At 36.6% G+C, this 20,096-nt stretch overlaps 1 protein-coding gene across 2 annotated transcripts; it reads right to left on the reverse strand.

Annotated features, from left to right (window-relative positions):
- Positions 1–359: 359 nt before the first annotated feature.
- On the reverse strand, positions 360–18,196 carry becn1 (beclin 1, autophagy related). 2 transcript variants are annotated; one of them, XM_052102397.1, is made up of 12 exons: positions 18,050–18,161; positions 16,604–16,731; positions 16,453–16,517; positions 13,288–13,346; positions 13,036–13,126; positions 11,347–11,483; positions 10,295–10,489; positions 6,993–7,139; positions 6,572–6,721; positions 6,361–6,421; positions 3,616–3,758; positions 360–978 (listed from the first exon to the last, which is right to left on the reverse strand). In XM_052102397.1, exons 2-12 carry the CDS (start codon positions 16,728–16,730, stop codon positions 810–812), a joined length of 1,344 nt encoding a protein of 447 aa, XP_051958357.1. In that variant the 5' UTR covers position 16,731; positions 18,050–18,161; the 3' UTR covers positions 360–809. The 2 variants fall into 2 exon arrangements, with proteins under 2 accessions (XP_051958357.1, XP_051958356.1); XM_052102396.1 differs by having other exon boundaries at positions 361–978; positions 16,604–16,734; positions 18,050–18,196.
- Between the last annotated feature and the right edge of the window lie 1,900 nt (positions 18,197–20,096).

Genomic DNA, 20,096 nt, shown 5'->3' on the forward strand with positions numbered 1-20,096 from the left:
TTGACATTACATTGTCATGACAACATTGGCTGTAACTTTACACAGAAAAAGTTAGTAAGTGATTATATTGCACTAAAATCATGTTAACATGAATATTGTTTAAGTCTTGTGGACATACTTTTGAAACCGTGCATATTTGAATGTTTACGGATTGTCCCCATTGACTTCCATTGTAAGTGCCTCACTGTAACCCAGATGTTTTCTTTTTTTTTTTTTTTTTTTTTAGAAAAGGAGGGGCAAGTCAAAATACATTTTTGTTGACTGAGCCAATTCAAAGCTAATCTAATAATAACCGACAATATCTTGAAAGATTTCCTAATATAACCAGTCACTTACTGTAGAGAAAAACATTGAAATTTTCACATTGTTTTCTGCCTTTTGGTTTGTTTTATTCACACAACTAACAACTGAAAGCGGGTAAAGTAACTGCGAAGATGTTTCAGCCCTGGAATGCTCCTCATGATAGTGTAAACACCTTGTCAACACCGATCTAAGCTATACAGGTGTGACAGCTTCTGTGTACTGAGATACAGATGCAGGTTTATTTCATGATGAATGGCACATGAGAGTGAACTTTATGAGTTGACTTTAATGCTTTTTAATTCGACAACATAAAGTAGATACAACAAACAAATCCTTCAAAATGACCTCTTGTGTTTAATTGATAAATATATTCCTTTTACTGTTGCATTGTGATTGAAGCTGTTCAAACAAAACAAAAAGTCCATACTTATGCTAATACTGTATCATCAGTGAATACTCCATGACTCAATTTCATGTGGTTTCTTGGTGTGGTGGATCAGTTAAATCTAGCGGCTGTAGAACTGAGAGGAAACCCAGGCCAGACCCCATTTGAGGTTGGTGAGCATGAACTTAAGGGCTTTGGTCCACTGCTCCTCTGAGTTAAACTGAGTCTTAATGGAGTAAGATCCTCCACTGCCACCAGTGTCCTCAATCTTGCCTTTCTCCACGTCCATTCTGAGAATAGAACACAATATCTTTGCTGGAGAGAAAACACTTGGAAAATAATACAATTCTTATAATAAAAGTATGAGTGATGTAGAGTTGCTAGCGGTACATATGCCGACAGACTAATATATTTGCAAGGACTGACTGTTAAAAAAAATAACAACCTCAAAATGGCCAAATATCGGCACACTTGATGTGGACATGCTGTCTTGTGGCCTTCAATTATGCACATCTGTAAAGTCCATGAGACAGTATGGCAGGGCTCTCTAAGTATCGGCCAGCAGGCAGATAGTTTTATATGTCCTCTGGAGTCTAATAGTATATCCTTAAAGGGACAGTTCACCCAAAAATGAAAATTCTCTTATCATTTTACCTTCATGCCATCCCAGATGTGTATGACTCTTTCTTCTGCTGAACACAAATTAACATTTTTAGAAGAATATCTTTAGGTCCATACAACGCAACAATGCAAGTGAATGGTGATCAGGACTTTGAAGTGATCCAATCAGTTTTAAGTGAGAACAGACCAAACTAAAACTTTTTCACAATAAATCTTGACAGCAGTCTCCTTGGCGATCATGAATTTAAGCTTCTTTACACTTCCTATAGCGGCATCTAGTGCTAGTGTACACGTCAATCACTAGGAAGTTAAATTAAGCTTGAAATCATGATTGCGCCTAGAGACTACAATGGCAAGATGTACAATGAAAAATTTGTTATACACTGCTTGAAAAAATTATAATAATTTGCATACTCTCACAAGATTTATTTCCGTCCAGAGTTGCATTCATTTTTGGCCGAGATCTTGTATTGATGACGGGAGAATTGAACAAGTCTTCTCCAGCCCACTCCAAAGACTTTCAATGGGGTTAAGGTCAGTACTCTGTGGTGACCAATTCATGTGTGAAAATGATTCCTCATGCTCCCTGAACCACTCTTTCACAATTTGAGCCAGATTAATCTTGGAATTGTCGTCTTGGAATATGCCTGTGCCGTCAGGGAAGAAAAAATCCACTGGGATAACCTGGTCATTCAGTACATTCAGGTAATCAGCTGACTTCATTTTATTGCTGCATAACTTTGCTGAGCCTCGACCTGACCAATTGAAGAAACCTCAGATCATAACACTGCCTACAGAGACTTGTACAGTGGGCACTATGCATGACGGGTGCATCACATTGGCATAGAGTAAATCTGGACTCAACAGACCACATGACCTTTTTCCATTGCTCCACAATCCAATCTTTATGCTCCCTAGCAAACTGAAGATGTTTTTTCAGATTAGCCTCACTAACAAGTGGCTTTCTTGTGGCCCCACAGCTGTTTAGTCCCAATCCTGTAAGTTCTCGTCACTTTGTGCATGTGGAAATGTTCTTACTTTCACTATTAAACATAGCCGTGAGTTCTACTGTCGATTTTTTATGATGTGACTTCACCGAGCGTTTTAGTGATCTCAAGATTTTTTTCTGACCACATTTCTTCTGTGAAGTTGATGGTTCACCACTATCCTTCCAGGTTTTAATAATGCGTTGAACAGTTCTTAACCCAATTCCAGTGATTTCAGCAATCTCCTTAGTTGTTTTCTTTGCTTGATGAAGGGCAATAATTTGCCCCTTCTGAAACACAGTAACATCTTTTCCACGACCACGGGACACGTCTTCAGACATGGTTGTTTAAGAAATGAGAAGCTACACACTGCATCAGTTAGGATTAACAGTTGAAACATATGAATCACTACAATAATGATCCAGTCATAGACTCTTGAGTATCTGCTTATTTAAATCCAAACAACGACTTTTTTTGGTGGGCCAGGCAGTGTATTTTGGTCTGATCTTACCCAAAATCAATTAGATTGCTTCAGAAGACATTGATTAAACCACTGGAGTCTTATGGACTACTTTTATGCTATTTCAATATATATATATTTCTTTATGCTGAGATATTCTTCCAAAAATCTTTGTTTATGTCTGGGATGGCATGAGGGCAAGTAAATGATGAGAGAATTTTTGGATTAACTATTCCTTTAAATCTGGCCTGCATTTAAATTTTCTTTGTTGGTTTAACCAAAGATTTTTGCACGTAGGTCTGCTAAAGGATTATTAAACAGTAGCTTAGTTTTCCCAACTGATCTTACACATTTCACCAAAACTAAGGTCAATATTCCTAAAACAATTAACAGCTAACTAAACAACAGTTATATTTTCCTAAACATTTTCTTGATTTAAATCATTTTATCAAAACAATATACACACATTTTTCAGATTAAAGGTTCAAATTTAAAACTAAAAACAAAACTAAATTAAAGCCATATTCTCAAATGCCTTCATAATCATAACTGCTGGATTAGATATCATGACTCTGCTATATTTAAAATGGGGCTTATGTGAAAACCCAGAGCAAACAAACAATGAAGAAAAAGAGGTGATACAGGCAATGGTCAGTGAAGTGTTCATTGCTGTCAAGATGTCATTTTCTATAAAGTCCAACCGAACATTATGTCCTCTCGATATCGGCCATTGAAAAGCCCATATTGCTTGAACACTAGTAGATACGGATATTTTATTTTCATGTTTAAGCACAAGTATGTGGCATATTGTTTTGTCAAAAACCTGATTTACTTAAATGAGCTATTCTCTATGTTCTCACCTGTATGGTAGACAGAAGCCTGTGTCACCCTTCTCCACCTCCTCTTTAAACTGCTGGACGCAGTCAAGAAATGCCACCATAGCGTGGTCAAATTTATTATCCCAGAAAAAGCGCAGACCACCTGAGCAATACAGTGGCAACTCCTACAACAGCAAACAGCAGCAAATGTGAATGTGAACACGTGAACAAGTCATCTTGGCCTCTCTCAAAAGTCTTTGAGAGTTGTAAATCAAACAGAAATGCAAAGGTACAAACTGTGTATTTAACATCTTTATTGAGGGCATGAACTACAATCCCATGAAGCATTGAGAATGATGTAATCAAATAAAAAAATATAAACTGTTGATTTAAAGTGACTGGGCCTCATTCATGAAACACGAGCAAAACAAATTTTTGTATAAATTTTTTGTAAAGACATTCTGAAGTCAATTCTCTGGTTAATGGAAGTGTTCATATTTTCAAAATGTTAGTTGAAACGAACAAAGATTACCCCTACTCCTGACCACGTGTAAGACGTGTAAATCGTGTGTAAGACATTTAGAAAAGTTTTGTGTTCTGTCAGACAAACTGCCATGACTACATTTAGATAGAATTTGAATTAAGTAATGAAAACATTAACTAATAAATGAATGAGTAAAATTTAACTTAACTAATATAAATGAGTTAAAGCTGAAGTATGCATATTTTAAAATACTTGAAACACTGTAAATACTGTGTCTCTGCGGCACTATGAAAATTCCTCTTTTTGTTTTGAGTAACCCAACTCAAGAGAGACAATAACATTGACTCGACCAATGGCATGAGTTGGGGGTGGGACTATCTATTTGTTCGATCAACAGCAAAAGTATTCAGAAAACTGTTTTGAAAGAAACAGCAAAGGACCTTGTGAAAATTCAGGTGGAAACAGGTAGATGCTGCAAAACCACTATAAATGCTGCAAATCTGCCATAAAAAGCCAGACTACAGTTTGCAAGTGCACACTGGGACAAAGATCTTACTTTTTGGAAAAATGTCCTGTGGTCTGATTAAACAAAAATTGAACTTTTTGGCCATAATGTACATCGTTATGTATGAAATAAAAAGGGTGAGGCTTGCGAGCCGAAGAACACCATCCCAACCGTGTTTGCTGCAGGAGGGACTGGTGCACTTCACAAAATAGATGGCATCATGAGGAAGGAAAATTATGAGGATATATTGAAGCAAAATTTTAAGACATCAGCCATTAAGATAAAGCTTAGTAGCAAATGGGTCTTCCAGATGGGCAATGACTCCAAGAATACCTCAAAAGTTGTGGCAAAACGGCTTATGGTCAACAAAGTCAAAGTATTGGAGTGCCCATCACAAAGACCTGACCATAATCTGAATTTGTGGGCAGAACTGAAAAGGCGTGTGTGAGCAAGGAGGCCTACAAACCTGACCCTGTTACACCAGTTCTGTCTGGAGGAAAGCGCCAAAATTCCAGCAACTTATTGTGAGAAGCTTGTGGAAGGCTACCCAAAATGTTTGGCCCAAGTTAAACAATTTAAATGCAATGCTACCAAATACAAACAAAGTGTATGTAAACTTCTGACCCACTGGGAATGTGATGAAAACAATAAAAGCTGAAATAAATCATTCTCTCTACTATTATTCTGACATTTCACATTCTTAAAATAATGTAGCAATCCTAACTGATCTAAGACTGGGAATGTTTTCTACAATTAAATGTCAGGAATAGTGAAAAACTGAGTTTAAATATATTTGTAAAAATATGGTGTATTTAAACTTCTGACTTCAATTGTAAACAGAAGTATGTGTTGAAGTGCTTGGCATAGGGTGAAATGGCAGAAGGAAGATGCAGTTTGTGTTTGATTTTCTTGAAAAAAATGTATGCCCTCTAACGTTTTTATTTGATATGAGCTCTATAATTTACATTTCATAATTCAGTATAAGCATCGAAAAATGTTATTCAGTTGATATCGTTTGGCCAGTGCTTATGCTAGTAAACACATTTTCGGGAAGGTCCATGTTACTCGTAAATTACTCATATATTTCCGAAAGTTTCATGACTGAGGCCCATTGATTAAAAGTATAGAATTAATAAATTTAGCTTTTATTGCAAGATACAAGCAGTTTGCCAGCATAAGGAGACAGACTCAGTTGAGTCTTTCAAAATATGTCATGTGAGTGGGAGGTTGCTGCAGTGCTTGTTTGGAGCACTTTGTTAAATTGGATTCTTTGAATGGTGGATCGTTTCACTACAGGATCATGGGTAACGTGGTTCTATACCAGAAGTTCCACTGTTAAACACAATTTTAGGTTGAAATGTCATGGACCGATGGCTTCAACAGAATCATACACACCAACAACAAGGTCTGTTTTTAAAGGTTTAAAGGTTATCGTTAAAAATCAATTCCCCTTTGGAAAAATGAATGAGGCTTTTACTTCCAGAACAAGACTGTTGCGTTCTATTGTACTGGAGAGTTTTAAAGTTTTCTAGGAAGTGTCTGGGTGGCTTCCACTTTGTGATAAAAGAACAAACAGTACCAACTGGGAAATCCAAATACCAGTAATTTGACAGAATTTTGTTTTTACCACTGTAAAAAGGAATATCCCTACAGCAATAATTAGTACTTGTAATATTCACAAAAAAAGCTTAGTGCACCTTTGAACTATTTCACATTGAAATCATTTTGAGTTGACTGACTTGCAGTGACCTTATTCACAGTAATCTACCTTTGAAAAAAATAAAGATGTTAAACCCACCTTAGACTTATCTGTGAGAGATTCCAGATAGGAATGATTTCCATACGGAACTAGTCGATATCTATAAAGAGGACATGAAGCATTTGAGAAGGGTTCTTTGGAATTCACACTTGTCAAACATGTTATATATTCAAAAAAGCCCACTGTTATTAATAGTTTTCAAATAAAATGGTGAATAATTAAAAAACAAATAAAAACTAATTCCAAGAACCTCTGAAAGCACAGCCCCATTTTGTTTGCTAGAGCGTGCAGTAGAAGCACAGTTTGACCCCAGGCAGCATTAATCTCATTCCACTCCACCGGTACGCTGGGTAATCGGCCCAGCCGGAAGTTATTTATCGTTCCAAACTGCCCACTGTGCCTGGGGAAGGTAAAAAAAAAAAAAAAACACTGATTGCGTTGAACATACATAATCTTACATCGTAAATGGTCAAAACAAAACCTAACTGATAACACCAGTTATCAATTCGGGGTGAATTCACAAACAATTGCACCAATTTTGTGTGTGGTATTTCAACACAAAAACCTACATCTTATTCATTAACCACCAGCTACCTAGTTTAAGCAGAGGAAATCAGCACTGGGTCTTGAGTGTTAAAATGAAGTTAAAATAAATGAGCGTCGACTCTAACCAGATGTGAAAGGTGGCATTGAAAACGTTGGTCTTCTTGAGTCTGTCAAGCTGAATCTGACAGTAACGCATCTGATTATCCACACTCTTAATATCATCATCCAACTCCAACTGTTGCCGCTTAAACTCACAGTACTCCTTCTGATACCTGAGAGAGAGAGAGAGAGAGAGAGAGAGAGAGAGAGAGAGAGAGCGAGAGAGAGAGAGAGAGATTGAGGCATATTTGCTTATAGCCGTAAACTCAAAACTTTGGAAAATACAAAATTGGAAAGGTATTTAAAGGGATTCTATCATGGGGAATCAAATCTTCCTTGATCTTTAGATAAAAGAGTTCACTGTACTATGAAAGCATACTGTAACTTTTAGAACTCAAAGTCTTCACTCCAATCTAAAAAATAAGCTGCAAAAACAACTCATTCTGAACCTCCACAACCATGATGAATACATCTACACATCCACAATGCCTTTTGGGTGTTTAGAAACTTGGGTCACCCAGTCACAGTGAGATAAAGATAGATACTATTACTTCTAAACACCAGAAGACAATCCTATTAATCCAGTTGGCACTTGGTAGAACAAACGATAAGACTAAGGTGTGTTGAAAGTTTGCCAAATGTCATGCTGGTTCTAGCTTACAACATTACAAATGAGTAACTAGTTTTCTGGGTAGATTTATTTTTGAAAGTAATTTGCTGCAAAGCCAAGTACATTAAAATCTTGGCTCCAAAAAAGCTATGAACATTTCCATTCTTATTACCAGTTCATTGTACACACTTTTGTAGTGGAGCATGTTGTCACACTATATCCTACCTTTACTTGAACACAAATTCCATGCGTCTCCCTTGAGAACCTCTGTGAATTTGTTTAAAAGTAATTTAGTTTGCCTCTCTTTATGGACTGCAATCAGCAACTGATGACAGCTGTCAGGATCTTTCCTTTCTGAGTGTAAAGGTGTTTTAAAGAATATATATGGCGGCCTTTGAACAACATTTCCCTTTTACCTCTGAAAATAACTTTCCCTAAGCACTAAGCAAGCAGCTAAGCACTGCTTGCGACAAAAAAAAGACAAAAATTAACTTAAAGGGGTCATGACATGGGTTTTTTTATTGTATTATTATGTTCCCTTAGGTGCAATTATAGTATTAATATATTTTTTTTTTAAGAAAAACTTTTAAAATCTAGTGATTTATGACCTTTTCCCACCCTGTTTCTCATCCTCTGATTCAAACAGTCTGTTTTGGGGGCGTTTTCCATTTAAGACTTCAGTGTTAACGCCCACTGTTATGATTGGCTAACGTCAGTGCCTATGTATCAATTATTGACGCCCCAGCCAGAACAATATGCAAGTAAACTAAGTAAAAACACTGTGATTATTCATAATGAATGAAATTGTGCTTTAAAAAGTAGTTTAAAGTTTAAAATAGATTACTTACAGTTTGCGTCGTCGTTGTTCCCAGAATAGTCGGCACGGACTTATCTTTGAGCAACAGTTTTCTGGCAAAGCCAGCATCATATTGAGATTTGTTCTCAAAACAGTCATCCTTAAAATGTACAGAACAAACGCTTAAGTTAACACTGCCGTGACTGGGACGTCCGCAAAAAATAAACTGCATCCATTTTTCCCTGACGTCTGGATCTTTCGGCAGCTTATTCAGAGGTTTTGTTTGACCACAGCCAGGAACAGCACATCTGTGTGGCATCGTAATTTTCCTGTGCACAAGTAGTCTCTGTCAGAGCTCGCTGTCCATCGACTGAACACTTGTGAGGCGCACGGCGATACTGAAATGAGCGTAGTTGTCTTGCGCTTAAAGCGTAGTTATCTTGTGCTGGAGGCGGTCATATGCAAACGCTGGTACGTCACTTCTAACCGTCACGTCACTTCTAACCATGAATCCAGAACGAGCTGTATTTTGAGCTTGATTAAATAAATGATTCGTTTAGAATGGGGAGGACGTCTTAAAATATTAAACTTGCAGGACGTTTTAATGATACAAAGACCTCTTATATACCAAAAGATCAAGGCAAATTTGGTTTCTCATGTCATGACCCCTTTAAAAGAACCATAACTTAAAATCAGGAAAATCAAAGACAAAGAAGATTGATAACTTGTCAATTTTGTGCTAAATATAATCAACGATCATTACAAACGAGATACAATAAACATTTAAAGTTAGTCAGAGTGCTTGTCAACCTTTTCTACTCTGAAGCCCCAGAATCTAAAAGTTTCAATAGATTAAAATTCTTATCACAATTAATTTAATGATTCCAAACATTTCAGGAACTGTCAGTTTATTTGTTTTAGGACAAGATCATGATTTTATCTAATTTCAGCATTTAAATGAAGTCATCATATTTCAACATAACTTATTTAAATAACTTCAATACATCTTGAGGCCCCCTTGGAAGTTTGCGGAGGACCCCAACTGGGTCTCGACCCCCTGGTTGAGAATCACTGATTTAGCAGACGCTTTTCTACAAAGTTTTAGGCTTGAAGTTTGTTGTGTATTCACCTATGGTAAGGGGCCGTCTAAAAAAATCCACCCACTGCCCTTAACCGTCAGTGGTCAAAATGGGGCGCATTGGTCAACACAAAAATGTATAAGGCAACATTCACACCACAGATGAATGTGACTTAAACCTGATTTTCTGCTCAAATCAGATTTTTTTTTTTGGTAAGTTGTTGTTCACATAAAAATTTTAATTTAGCCCATATCAGATTGAACAGCTGAAGCTCCTAAATCGACTCACATGCATAAACTGTAACACTCCCTGAGCATGCATCTAAGAAACTCTGACATGTTCAGCATTTTAATATGACTAATTAAATTGCATTTATAAAAGGTTATTAGCTGTTTGTTTTTTTAAACAGATGCCTAATAAAATGTCAGCAAGTGATGGATAAAGTATTTTTAAATAAATAATTTGCCTTCGTATGATGCAATTTAATTATCATCCAAGCTCAAGAGTTTAATATAACTTAAGAGCAAAACACCCCATAAAATCGAAGGACAGCAGGAAAAAAGCAATTACATATATGTAAGTTAAAAAGAGTTGTTATCTGCAGTACAATTATTTCAGATTTCCTTTGACTTGCTTGCATTTTGCTACAATTTGAGAAATATAGAAACTGTGTCTTCTGCTCAAGCAGAGCATTTATTGTACATAAAAAGTTACTTTTTTACTATGTGCAGTGCAAACGAATCACTGAACAAACTGTTGAGCCTATAATTAAAATGTATGTCCTTGACAAAGATCATGAAATTATGCTTAAAGCCCTTCATCAGTACTGTCTTTGATACGCACTGCAGTTCTTCAGTGTTGAGCTGTTCGCTGTGGCTCCGGCCCTCCACCAGATCTTTAGCAACAGCTTCACGCTGCACCTCGATGCTCTCCATCTCCTGGATGAGAGATTCTTCCTCGTGTTTCAGCTGTTGTAGTTCATTTAACAGACTGACTTCCTCTTCCTCTGGCAGCTGAGAAAGCAGTTCTAAACAGTTCCTGACAGCCAATACAATCACATGATACAGCAAATGACATATTACAAATTAAATGTTACAGGGATAGTTTACACAAAAATGAAAATTCTCTCATCATTCACTCACCCTCATGCCATCCCAGATGTGTTGAGATGTGTACAGATTTTTAGAAGAATATTTCAGCTCTGTAGGTCCTCACAATGTAAGTGAATGGTGACCAAAACTTTGAAGCTCCAAAAAGCACATAAAGGCTGCATAAACGTAATCCATAAGACTCCAGTGGTTAAATCAGTGTCTTCAGAAGCGATATGATACGTGTGGGCGAGAAACAGATTAATATTTAATTACTGTTTTTTTTTACAATAAATCTCCATTTTCACTTTCACAGTATTTTACATTTTGAAATTGAAAGTAAAAGTAGGGATTTATGGTAAAAAAAACAAAAACAAAGGACTTATATTGATCTGTTTCTCACCCACACCTATCCTATCGCTTCTGAAGATAAAGATTACTTATATGTGGCCTTTATGTGATTTCTGGTCACCATTCACTAGGATTGTATGGACCTACAGTGCTGAAAATGTCTCCTAAAAATCTTTGTTTGTGTTCACCAGAAGAAAGTAAGTCATACACATATGCATGAGGGTGAGTCAATTATGAGATCATTTTCATTTTGGGGTAAACTATACCTTTAACACAAGATTATCTGTAAATCTGCTTTGAAACAATGTGAAAAGTGCAATACAAACAAAAGTAATGCCTTAAAATACTATGTCAAGCATTTCTGTTAGGAAAACATTAATAATGAACTTAACAGTAAAGTAATTCAACTTACTTTACCAGTTCCAGTTCACTGTTGTGAGTATGTAAGAGACTAACTTGTAATTCTGGCACTCGTTCTCAGTGATGTTGAGTTGTGTGTCCAGATGATCTAGCAGTGTGTCAGTGCATTCCTCACACAATGGATGATCAACATCTGTCTGACCAGATATGATGTCAAACAGATCACCTGTCACCTATACAAAACACAAACGGCTGTAAAATGTGATATACCATCATTTTGAGAATTGCAATTTAATTTCAAATGTTACATTTACGAGTTTAAAAGATCAATGTGTATGTATGTTTGGGTGTCCTTTCCAGGTGACACTCAATCATAACTTACAGTCACATAAAGTACTTTTTGGTAGACAGAAAACCTATTTGTCTGAAATTGCAGTGTTTCAAACCTCAAACTACTTCATTTCTAGGAACTTAACACAAATAGAAAGTTAAACAAAACTTTCTTGTAATTGCTAATTGTGGGCTGAACACCAACACGAACATACAGCAAACGAATCGCTTGATTGGTGCGGTTCTTTTTAGTGAATCAGTCAAGCCGACTGGCTAATCCTCCTGTCATCGGTCTGATTTATGTATCAAACAGAACTGAATCAATCAGATAACTCACTTCCACACTGAATCGGCACAGATGGACTCACCCGTACACCGCAGGTTATTAAGTCCAGCTTGAAATGAGCTGAGAACTGGTTCTTCATATGACCACAGACATATCAGAAACAATGCTTTGTTGTAATGGTATTTTAATTATAAAGCAATGTTATGTTGGAAAAAAAACTGCTTTACCATTTTTAAGAGGGGGGGGTAGTTTAGGTCCCTAAAACATCGCTTAGAAACAGGCCAAAGCCAGTTGATACTTTGAAATTGTACATGACAATTCAGGAAGAAATTGTTGGTGCCCTATTTTAGAGTTGAGGTGTTCCTATGAAGAACATTAAGGGGTCATGAAAAGGAGAATCACATTTTCCTTGATATTTAGACATAAGAGGTCACTGTACTATAAAACATACTGTAAATTCAAAACTTCTTCACCAGTCTAAAAAGAGCATTTATAGTTACCACCCTGCTGAAACATCTAGTTTTGAAATCTGTCTGTTTGTGACTTCACGAAACATTGCTAATTTGTATTTACACATCCCACAACATACGTCATTGCACATTTGGCCCGCTCATTGGTGAGCAGTTCAAGTTAAGAGAGCAGGCCGTGTGTGGCTAACTATTCCTAACATAACACCAAAGGGGACCCATCTGGACTACTTTAAATTAATTTGAAATATCTGTATTTTGCATATAAACATGAACTACACAGATACTTTGACCAGTCGTGTATCTCGTTGCTTTAAAAAATAAAATAAACAAACTGTCAAGTTACAACTCTGAATATAAGCCATTCTCTTTTTTTTGAGGTTCTCTTCCGATTGAGTTTGAGGGCCTGCATGATGTTAGCCAATCAGTCAGAACAGTGACTGTTCACACTGAAGTTTTAAGGAGGCGCTAAGGTCAAAACTAAGCTTTTCAGGCAGAGGGCCAAAAACAGGGTGGAAAATGATCATACTGTATATTAATAAATTGTGGCTGTTTTGGTCCAAGATAAACTTTTATAACATTATCATTGGACCTCAGGGAAGAAAATACAATGATAAAAAAAAAATAGCACTTCATGGCCCCTTTAATGTAAAGGTAAAACTATGTACAGTTTTTTTTTGCACTGTATTAATGAGTACATACCTTCAGTCTGCGGCTCAAGTTCTCCATAGTTCCTCCATCTGAAGTTTCTCCAATTAGAGTGAAACTATTGGTGCTTTCAGTTGACATCATCCTACAGACCATTAATACAACACTGTATATTCATAATTTTTACATATTTACATTGTCACAGTGATGTCACGGCAGTCAGTTCACATTCCTCTCATTAACATGCAAGTCACTTGTGCCATGAAATGTTAAACACATTTATTAAGAAGATCAGGCTCATTATACCTTGCGGGTGGGATGTATTTTCGGGCGACACCATCCTGTTTGCTTTCCACAAAGGTCTCCTAAAAGAACACACACATTTAGGCCACTTTTGCAGCTAATTGGTTGCTAGCTAACTCAAATTGGATTTCATTTTGTAATTAAACCTATATTGTTAGACATGATATTGTGAGTATGTTTGCCCGTGCAAAACTTGCCACCACAATGCTAGGGTGTTCCAGGTGGTTGGCTAGGTGGCTCCTTACTGGCTCAAATCAAAAGAGCACACCCCCATGTCTCTAAAGCCCCTTTACGACATATAGTTTAAGTGCTCCCCAAGAGGGGCTTTCTGGAAGGAGACTTTTAAAAAAACGGACAACATTCCAGAAGAGATTTTTTAATCTTGCAGCCACACCTAATAAAATAATCCCAGTATTGACGTAATATTGTGTTGACTGTTTTTCTTCTGGTGTTGTTTCAATAAGTCAAGTCAAGTTTATTTGTATAGCGCCTTTCACAACACACATCGTTTCAAAGCAGCTTTACAGAATATCAGCATTAACAGACGATAAAACTGTAATGTCTATAAAGTCGATTAATCATCATTGTGTAATTTAGATAAAATACGATTTTTAATAGTGTTTAAAAATAATTAAATGATAATTGTATTAATAACCCCAGTGAGCAAGCTGTAGGCGACTGTGGCAAGGAACACAAAACTCCGTAAGATGTGGATTAATGGAGAAAAATAACCTTGGGAGAAACCAGATCACTGTGGGGGCCAGTTCCCCTCTGACTAATACAATAGCAGCAGCAACAATGATGGAGGAAGGCTTTGTGTTAGGCCTGTCTTACAGAAATTGGTCGAGCCGAGCGGTGCTGTGCCCCAAAAGTGGCAGTGAGATGAGATGAGGCGCTCCTCCTTTTTACCGCGTGGCACACGCTAAACTCGGTGGAAAATGCACTATAAACCTATTTATGAACACAATCTTTTAAATTAAAGGCTTTAATGAAGCAATATAACATACTGTAGTGAACTGCTTACCAAATGACTGAGTAAAATGTTGTGTTGATACGGCAATCAAAAGATATAGCATTATATTTGTATAGCATTACAAATATAATTTATCCTAGTGTCCAAAAATGTCTCCAAACAAAGAAAACAAATCAAACAAATATGCATCCAATAACATTTTATGTGAGCTCATTACAACAGAAATCCCCTCTTATAATTAATAGTATGTGATATTTTATGCTCTGTTTATTTTTCATGAAGTTATAAGCAAAAATGTGGCCTATTATAAACAACTGTTTATAAGTAACATGTATGTCAAAGACATATACTTAGGTATTCCTCTATATATTTTTGTCTGAGTAAAACAATAGGCTGGTTGTATTCTACTGTTTGAGAGTTTTCCAATGACATATTACACATGGCTATTTGATCAGTTTGATGTTTTTACCGATTACAATAATATGTACAGTGCAAAATTATTAATAAATTATCAAAACGGAAAACTTCGGATTTGTTGCACTTTTGGACATGCATAACTACATGCATTGTTAAGTACAGCTTCTAAGTTTTAAAAAAGATACCTATTTTGTGTTGGTCAAGACTGTAGTTATTAATATATTTATAAATATGATTTTCTCATGGGGCCGACCCAAGCTTAAAGGGTTAAACCGTTTTAGCAGGGTTTGGGTTTTGTTCTGTGTAAATTCATTGCCATTTGAATGTAAATAAATGGTCTGCACTTATATAGCGCCTTTTTAACCTTAACGGTATTCAAAGCGCTTTACATTGTGAATCATTCACCCATTCACACACACATTCACACACCAATGGAGGTAAAGCTGCCATGCAAGGTGCTAGCCTGCCGGCCAAGGACACTTCGGCATGTGGAGTCGTGTGGGCCAGGAATCGAACCACCAACCCTGCGATTAGTGGCCGACCCGCTCTACCACCTGAGCCACAGCCACCCAAATATTATCCTCCTCCTCGTGTAATTAGATTTCACTGACGGTTAAGTTCATAATAGTTCTCTGTTACCCTCTCCTGAGAACCATATTATCATTTATAGCCATTATCATAGCAAAAATTCAATGTAGTAACCCAGAAATCACTTTATTGCGTGATGCATTTGACCAATCACAGTCTGTAGCACCTCCCACAGTTCCTCTGCCACTACCTACACCAGAGTAGGAGTTAAAACAGTCCCTCTAAACAGACAAAGAGGAACTATAGTTGCATTTGTGTGAAACTACAAATACTAGCTGGTTCCTAAAATCTTTCTATAACAGGCATTAGTTCCAGCAGTGGGAAAGGGCCTCATAATATTCTGGTCTCTAGATTATGGACTGAGTCAATGTAAGCCTAAAGATCAATGAAGGTCTAGGATTTTTAAAGGGTTAGTTCACCCAAAAATGAAAATTCTCTCATAATTTACTCACCTTTAAGCCATCCCAGATGTGTATGACTTTCCATTTTCAGCATAACCGAAATTACGCTTTTTGTAAGCAGATTTCAGCTCTGTATGTCCATACAATGCAAGTAAACAGATGCCATCAGGCTTCTGACGGTTTGACAGTCCAAAGGCATATTTAGGCAGCATAAAAGTAATCCAAATGACTTCAGTTGATCAATTAATGTCTTCTGAAGCAAATTGAAAGGTTAGTGTAGGTAGGTTGGTTTTCACAAAATAATACATTTGATTTCGGTTTGTTTCTCACCAAACCTTATCATATGCTTTCATAGCAATCATGAGTCTCATGGAATAATTTATTAGACTTCTGCATTATACATTTGTGTTCATTTGAAGCTTGAAGAGGTGGTCACCATAAACTCCCATTGTATGACATCACTGAGCACAATTTTTTCACAATTCCTCCCTTTGTGTTAAAACAAAGAGAGAAAGTCATATAAGGGGTGAGTAAACAATGTTTTCATTTTTGGGTGAACTACCCTTTAAGTATTTACTTTCAGTCAAGTCTGGCTTGAAATGTAACAAGAACTGTTTTGTGTATTTTAAGGTTCATTAACTTAAAATTGTTTGTTGTTTACATAGCAACATGTAGTTAAATACACATTTGCAAAACTTACATTATAATGAAAAAATAAAAAATTAAATTAAACATTAAAATATTAAATATACTTTACCAAAATAGCACCAAAATGAGTAGTCAACTCACCTCAGGGATGCTGCTGCTCTCTCTGCCCTCTGCCTGTTTACTGGCTGTTACTGTCACTATTGGAGCTGCATGAGACAAAGACAGTCAAACTCACTGGACTGCCTGTTGAATGAACTTCAGTATAACATGCTGTATGTGCTGATAATCGTACCGGTGAGCTCATGGATGGTCACTCTGTCTAACACGTTGAAGGATGTGTCGAGCTTCAGTGGCTGACTGCAGCGCTGACACACAAAACTCACCTGCATGGTGCTGCTCGAGGACTTCAAACCCTCCATGCTGCTGTAGAGGAACAGAACACAGTGGTCACTCAGTTCATGCTATCAATTTCTCCTCTATGGCTTCCTTTGACATTTTTAAATCCAGCTTAATGGCCTACATTTTATCCTGGCTTTTGAGACTTTTTGATGTTTGGTTATGTTGTTATGCCTTTTTTCTTTTTTTGCATTATTTTTTTTAAATGCATATATGGTTTTTTTTTTTGTCTCCCAATTCTAATACTTTGCATTTTGAATTGTAAAGCAATTACGGCCAACCTCTGTTGTGTTTTATCCATTTGTATTTATTTTATAGCATTGACTTGACCTACAGTACTGTGCAAAAGTTTTAGGCACTTGTGAAAAATGTTGCATAGTGAGGATGTCTTCAAAAATAATGCCATAAATAGTTTTCATGTATCAAATAACATCAGACAAAGTCCAGTAAACATAAAACATAAAAAAGCTAAATCAATATTTGGTGTGACCACCTTTGCCTTTACAACAGCCCCAATTGTCCTACTTACACCTGGACACAGTTTTTCTAGGTTGTTGGTAGGTAGGAAGTTCCAAGCCTCTTGGAGAATTTGTCACAGTTCTTCTATTTAGGCTGTCTCAAATGCTTCTGTCTCCCTCAGACTGACACAATGTTCAGTGGGGGCATTGTGGGGGCATGACATCTGTTCCAGGGCTCCCTGTTCTTCTATTCTATTTGCAAAAGTAATGTTTGGGAGTCTAAAATGTATATTTTTTATTTCTAACACTAAAGCTGAAGCTAAAGATATACATTTTTTGTGAAACATCTTATGTGCCTAAGACTTTTGCACAGTACTGTGTGGTTACTGTGCAGTAACCCAGGTAAAACCATGATTTTGGACACGGCATGGGTAGCATGCCAATTCCTTCGTATGCTTTGACATACTTTGATGTCCCGTGCAACTATACAAGTCTCAGATGTTAATACCATACTGAGACTTATGTACCATGATATTTTTGTGTACTTCTAAGAATAAAAACAAAAAACTATGGTACAATGCTCCCACGCCTCATGGCGTTTATACACTTATACCATTTTCTACAATCAGCTTCTTACGCCAAGATATACAAAACAGACGTCAACTTTATCAAAACCACTGTAGAGCAAATGTAGACTGCTGTCTGTCGCTGTGTAAAGATGTAGTTAATTCTTTCATAATTAAGGTAGAGTACTTATTTTGTAGCGTCGCTCGCAGTATTGTCTTTGCATTGACACGAGGCGCAGGAAAAGTGTACCGCGAACAACTTAAAAATTAATGACAATTAAAACAGACTAATTTAATGTTAGGTCTATTAAAACGCACCTTTCAGAGACCGTCTGTAGACAGAAGCCATATAGTTCCTGTTTACAAAGGAAATGACGTTACAAAAGGGTTGTCCGGTTTACGTTGAAGGGCAGAAACATATTCTGAAGTAATGTTTGTGCCAAAACACACTATTTATTTATCTTATGATATTACGATGTAATCAGGACGTAGCTTCATCTTCGGAAAAAATAACTAATCAGAAGTTACGTGGAGTGAATACCATAGATATACACACACACACACACACACACACACACACACACACACACACACACACACACACACACACACACACACACACACACACACACGTATGGTGATAAATCTGGTGAATCCTACTATGACGAAGGATTAGCTCATAAATATGAATTACGTAACATGCAATTCGCCCACTGATTGGCTGAAAGGCAGAGCGTGATTGGTTTGTAGGTGTTTATTTGTTGTTGTTGTTTTTTTGTTGTTTCACTACTTAAGTTGTATTTGCATTAGTAACAATGTGTGGTATATTGCAACATAGAAAATAGAAAGCAAACACACAATACAGCAGACTAGGTAAAACTAAATAAAATAACAAATTTGACACATATACGTATAATAAAACTAACATAAAAAAATATTTTCCAAAGATTTTAATTATTGCTTCTGGAATGGCCACTCTTGATCTTTAAATCGTCATGCAGCCTTTGGATTACTAAAGTGATTAACAATATATTTTAAAGTGAAAAGCAGACTTTAATAGTTAAAGGAGGTTATTGTCAAGTTTAAATATCAAGTTAATAAAACTGTATTAAATAAAATGTAGTGAACCGTAAAATATACCGACAGAACATGGTGATCGTATTTTTTTCTATACATTTCTGGCAACCTCAGCTGCCAGTATTTTACCAGAAATTTAACAGAATTGTTTTATTTATTTATTATTTTTTTACAGTGATGTCAAAAGGAAGTTTACGTTCAATAAAAAAAATGTAACCTTAAAATTTTCATATAATTGTTTTGTGTTTGTTTTCATGATTTGGTTGAAAAGAGTAAAACTAAGAACATTTAACCCATTTTGAGGTAATTATTGGTTAGGACAATTTTCTTAATTTTGTTTGGCTTGTTTTTCCAGATAAAGTTAAATAAATAGTAACCTATCCATTTGGGAGCGTATATTTTTGGGGACACTAAGTGTAAAAACAGATATGCTGCTCTTGAGAGACCTTCTGCTACTTAATTAGTGAGTGCTATTACCTTGAAAATCTTTGCACACCATTAAATTCCATTCAAACGCATCAGAACACGGGAGACTGGAAACGAAAGCTCATGCAAAGAAATTTTGCATTCCACTGTAATAAAGTTCAAGGCAGAGTTCTGAATGGCATAAAACCATACTACTCTTATGTTTTCTGCCTTGAACAGATATGGTAGAAGTTGGAAGATAGATATGGGTGGTAACTCAGCCCAAGTTTGTTTAACTCTCACCTGCAAGAAGATTAACCTAGAAGATTGAAACGTCACACTGACCGCTTGCCACAATACAAAAAAATACAGGCTGAGTTTGGAATGGTATACTACCCATACTAATCTAACTTCTGCCATATGGTAGTAGTATGGTAATATCCCTTACAAAAATCAAGAGTTTGTGGCAAACTTGCAGCAAATTGTCCATTGTTGCCAAAGGTTTTTCTCTGGTTCATCACTACTGGTGAAGAACACCAGAGGCTCCCCCTTTCTGAGCAACATGATCCTACGAGAAGGTGATATGTTGTTTCATAGAATTTCAGTACCCTAGGATCGGCCACATGATGTCAAATCACTGACAAGCACCATCTGCTATCATTTACATTTACATTTATGCATTTGGCAGACGCTTTTATCCAAAGCGACTTACAGTGCAATTATTACAGGGACAATCCCCCCGGAGCAACCTGGAGTTAAGTGCCTTGCTCAAGGACACAATGGTGGTGGCCGTGGGGTTAGAACCAGTGACCTTCTGATTAACAGCCCTGTGCTTTAGCCAATACACCACCACCACTATCAGAAATGTTTGCATTGGCTCCCG

This window comes from Xyrauchen texanus, chromosome 33 (assembly GCF_025860055.1).
Source record: "Xyrauchen texanus isolate HMW12.3.18 chromosome 33, RBS_HiC_50CHRs, whole genome shotgun sequence".
Lineage (NCBI taxonomy): Eukaryota > Metazoa > Chordata > Actinopteri > Cypriniformes > Catostomidae > Xyrauchen > Xyrauchen texanus.

Bases quoted from the DNA above. Each gene is read 5' to 3' on its own strand.
- becn1 (XM_052102397.1), bottom strand. From the start codon at position 16,730: ATGGAGGGTTTGAAGTCCTCGAGCAGCACCATGCAGGTGAGTTTTGTG. The intron at 16,518-16,603 runs GTACGATTATCA...TGTCTCATGCAG, and splicing joins GACCATCCATGAGCTCACCG to CTCCAATAGTGACAGTAACA. The intron at 11,484-13,035 runs GTATGTACTCAT...TGTTTTGTATAG, and splicing joins ACTTGAGCCGCAGACTGAAG to GTGACAGGTGATCTGTTTGA.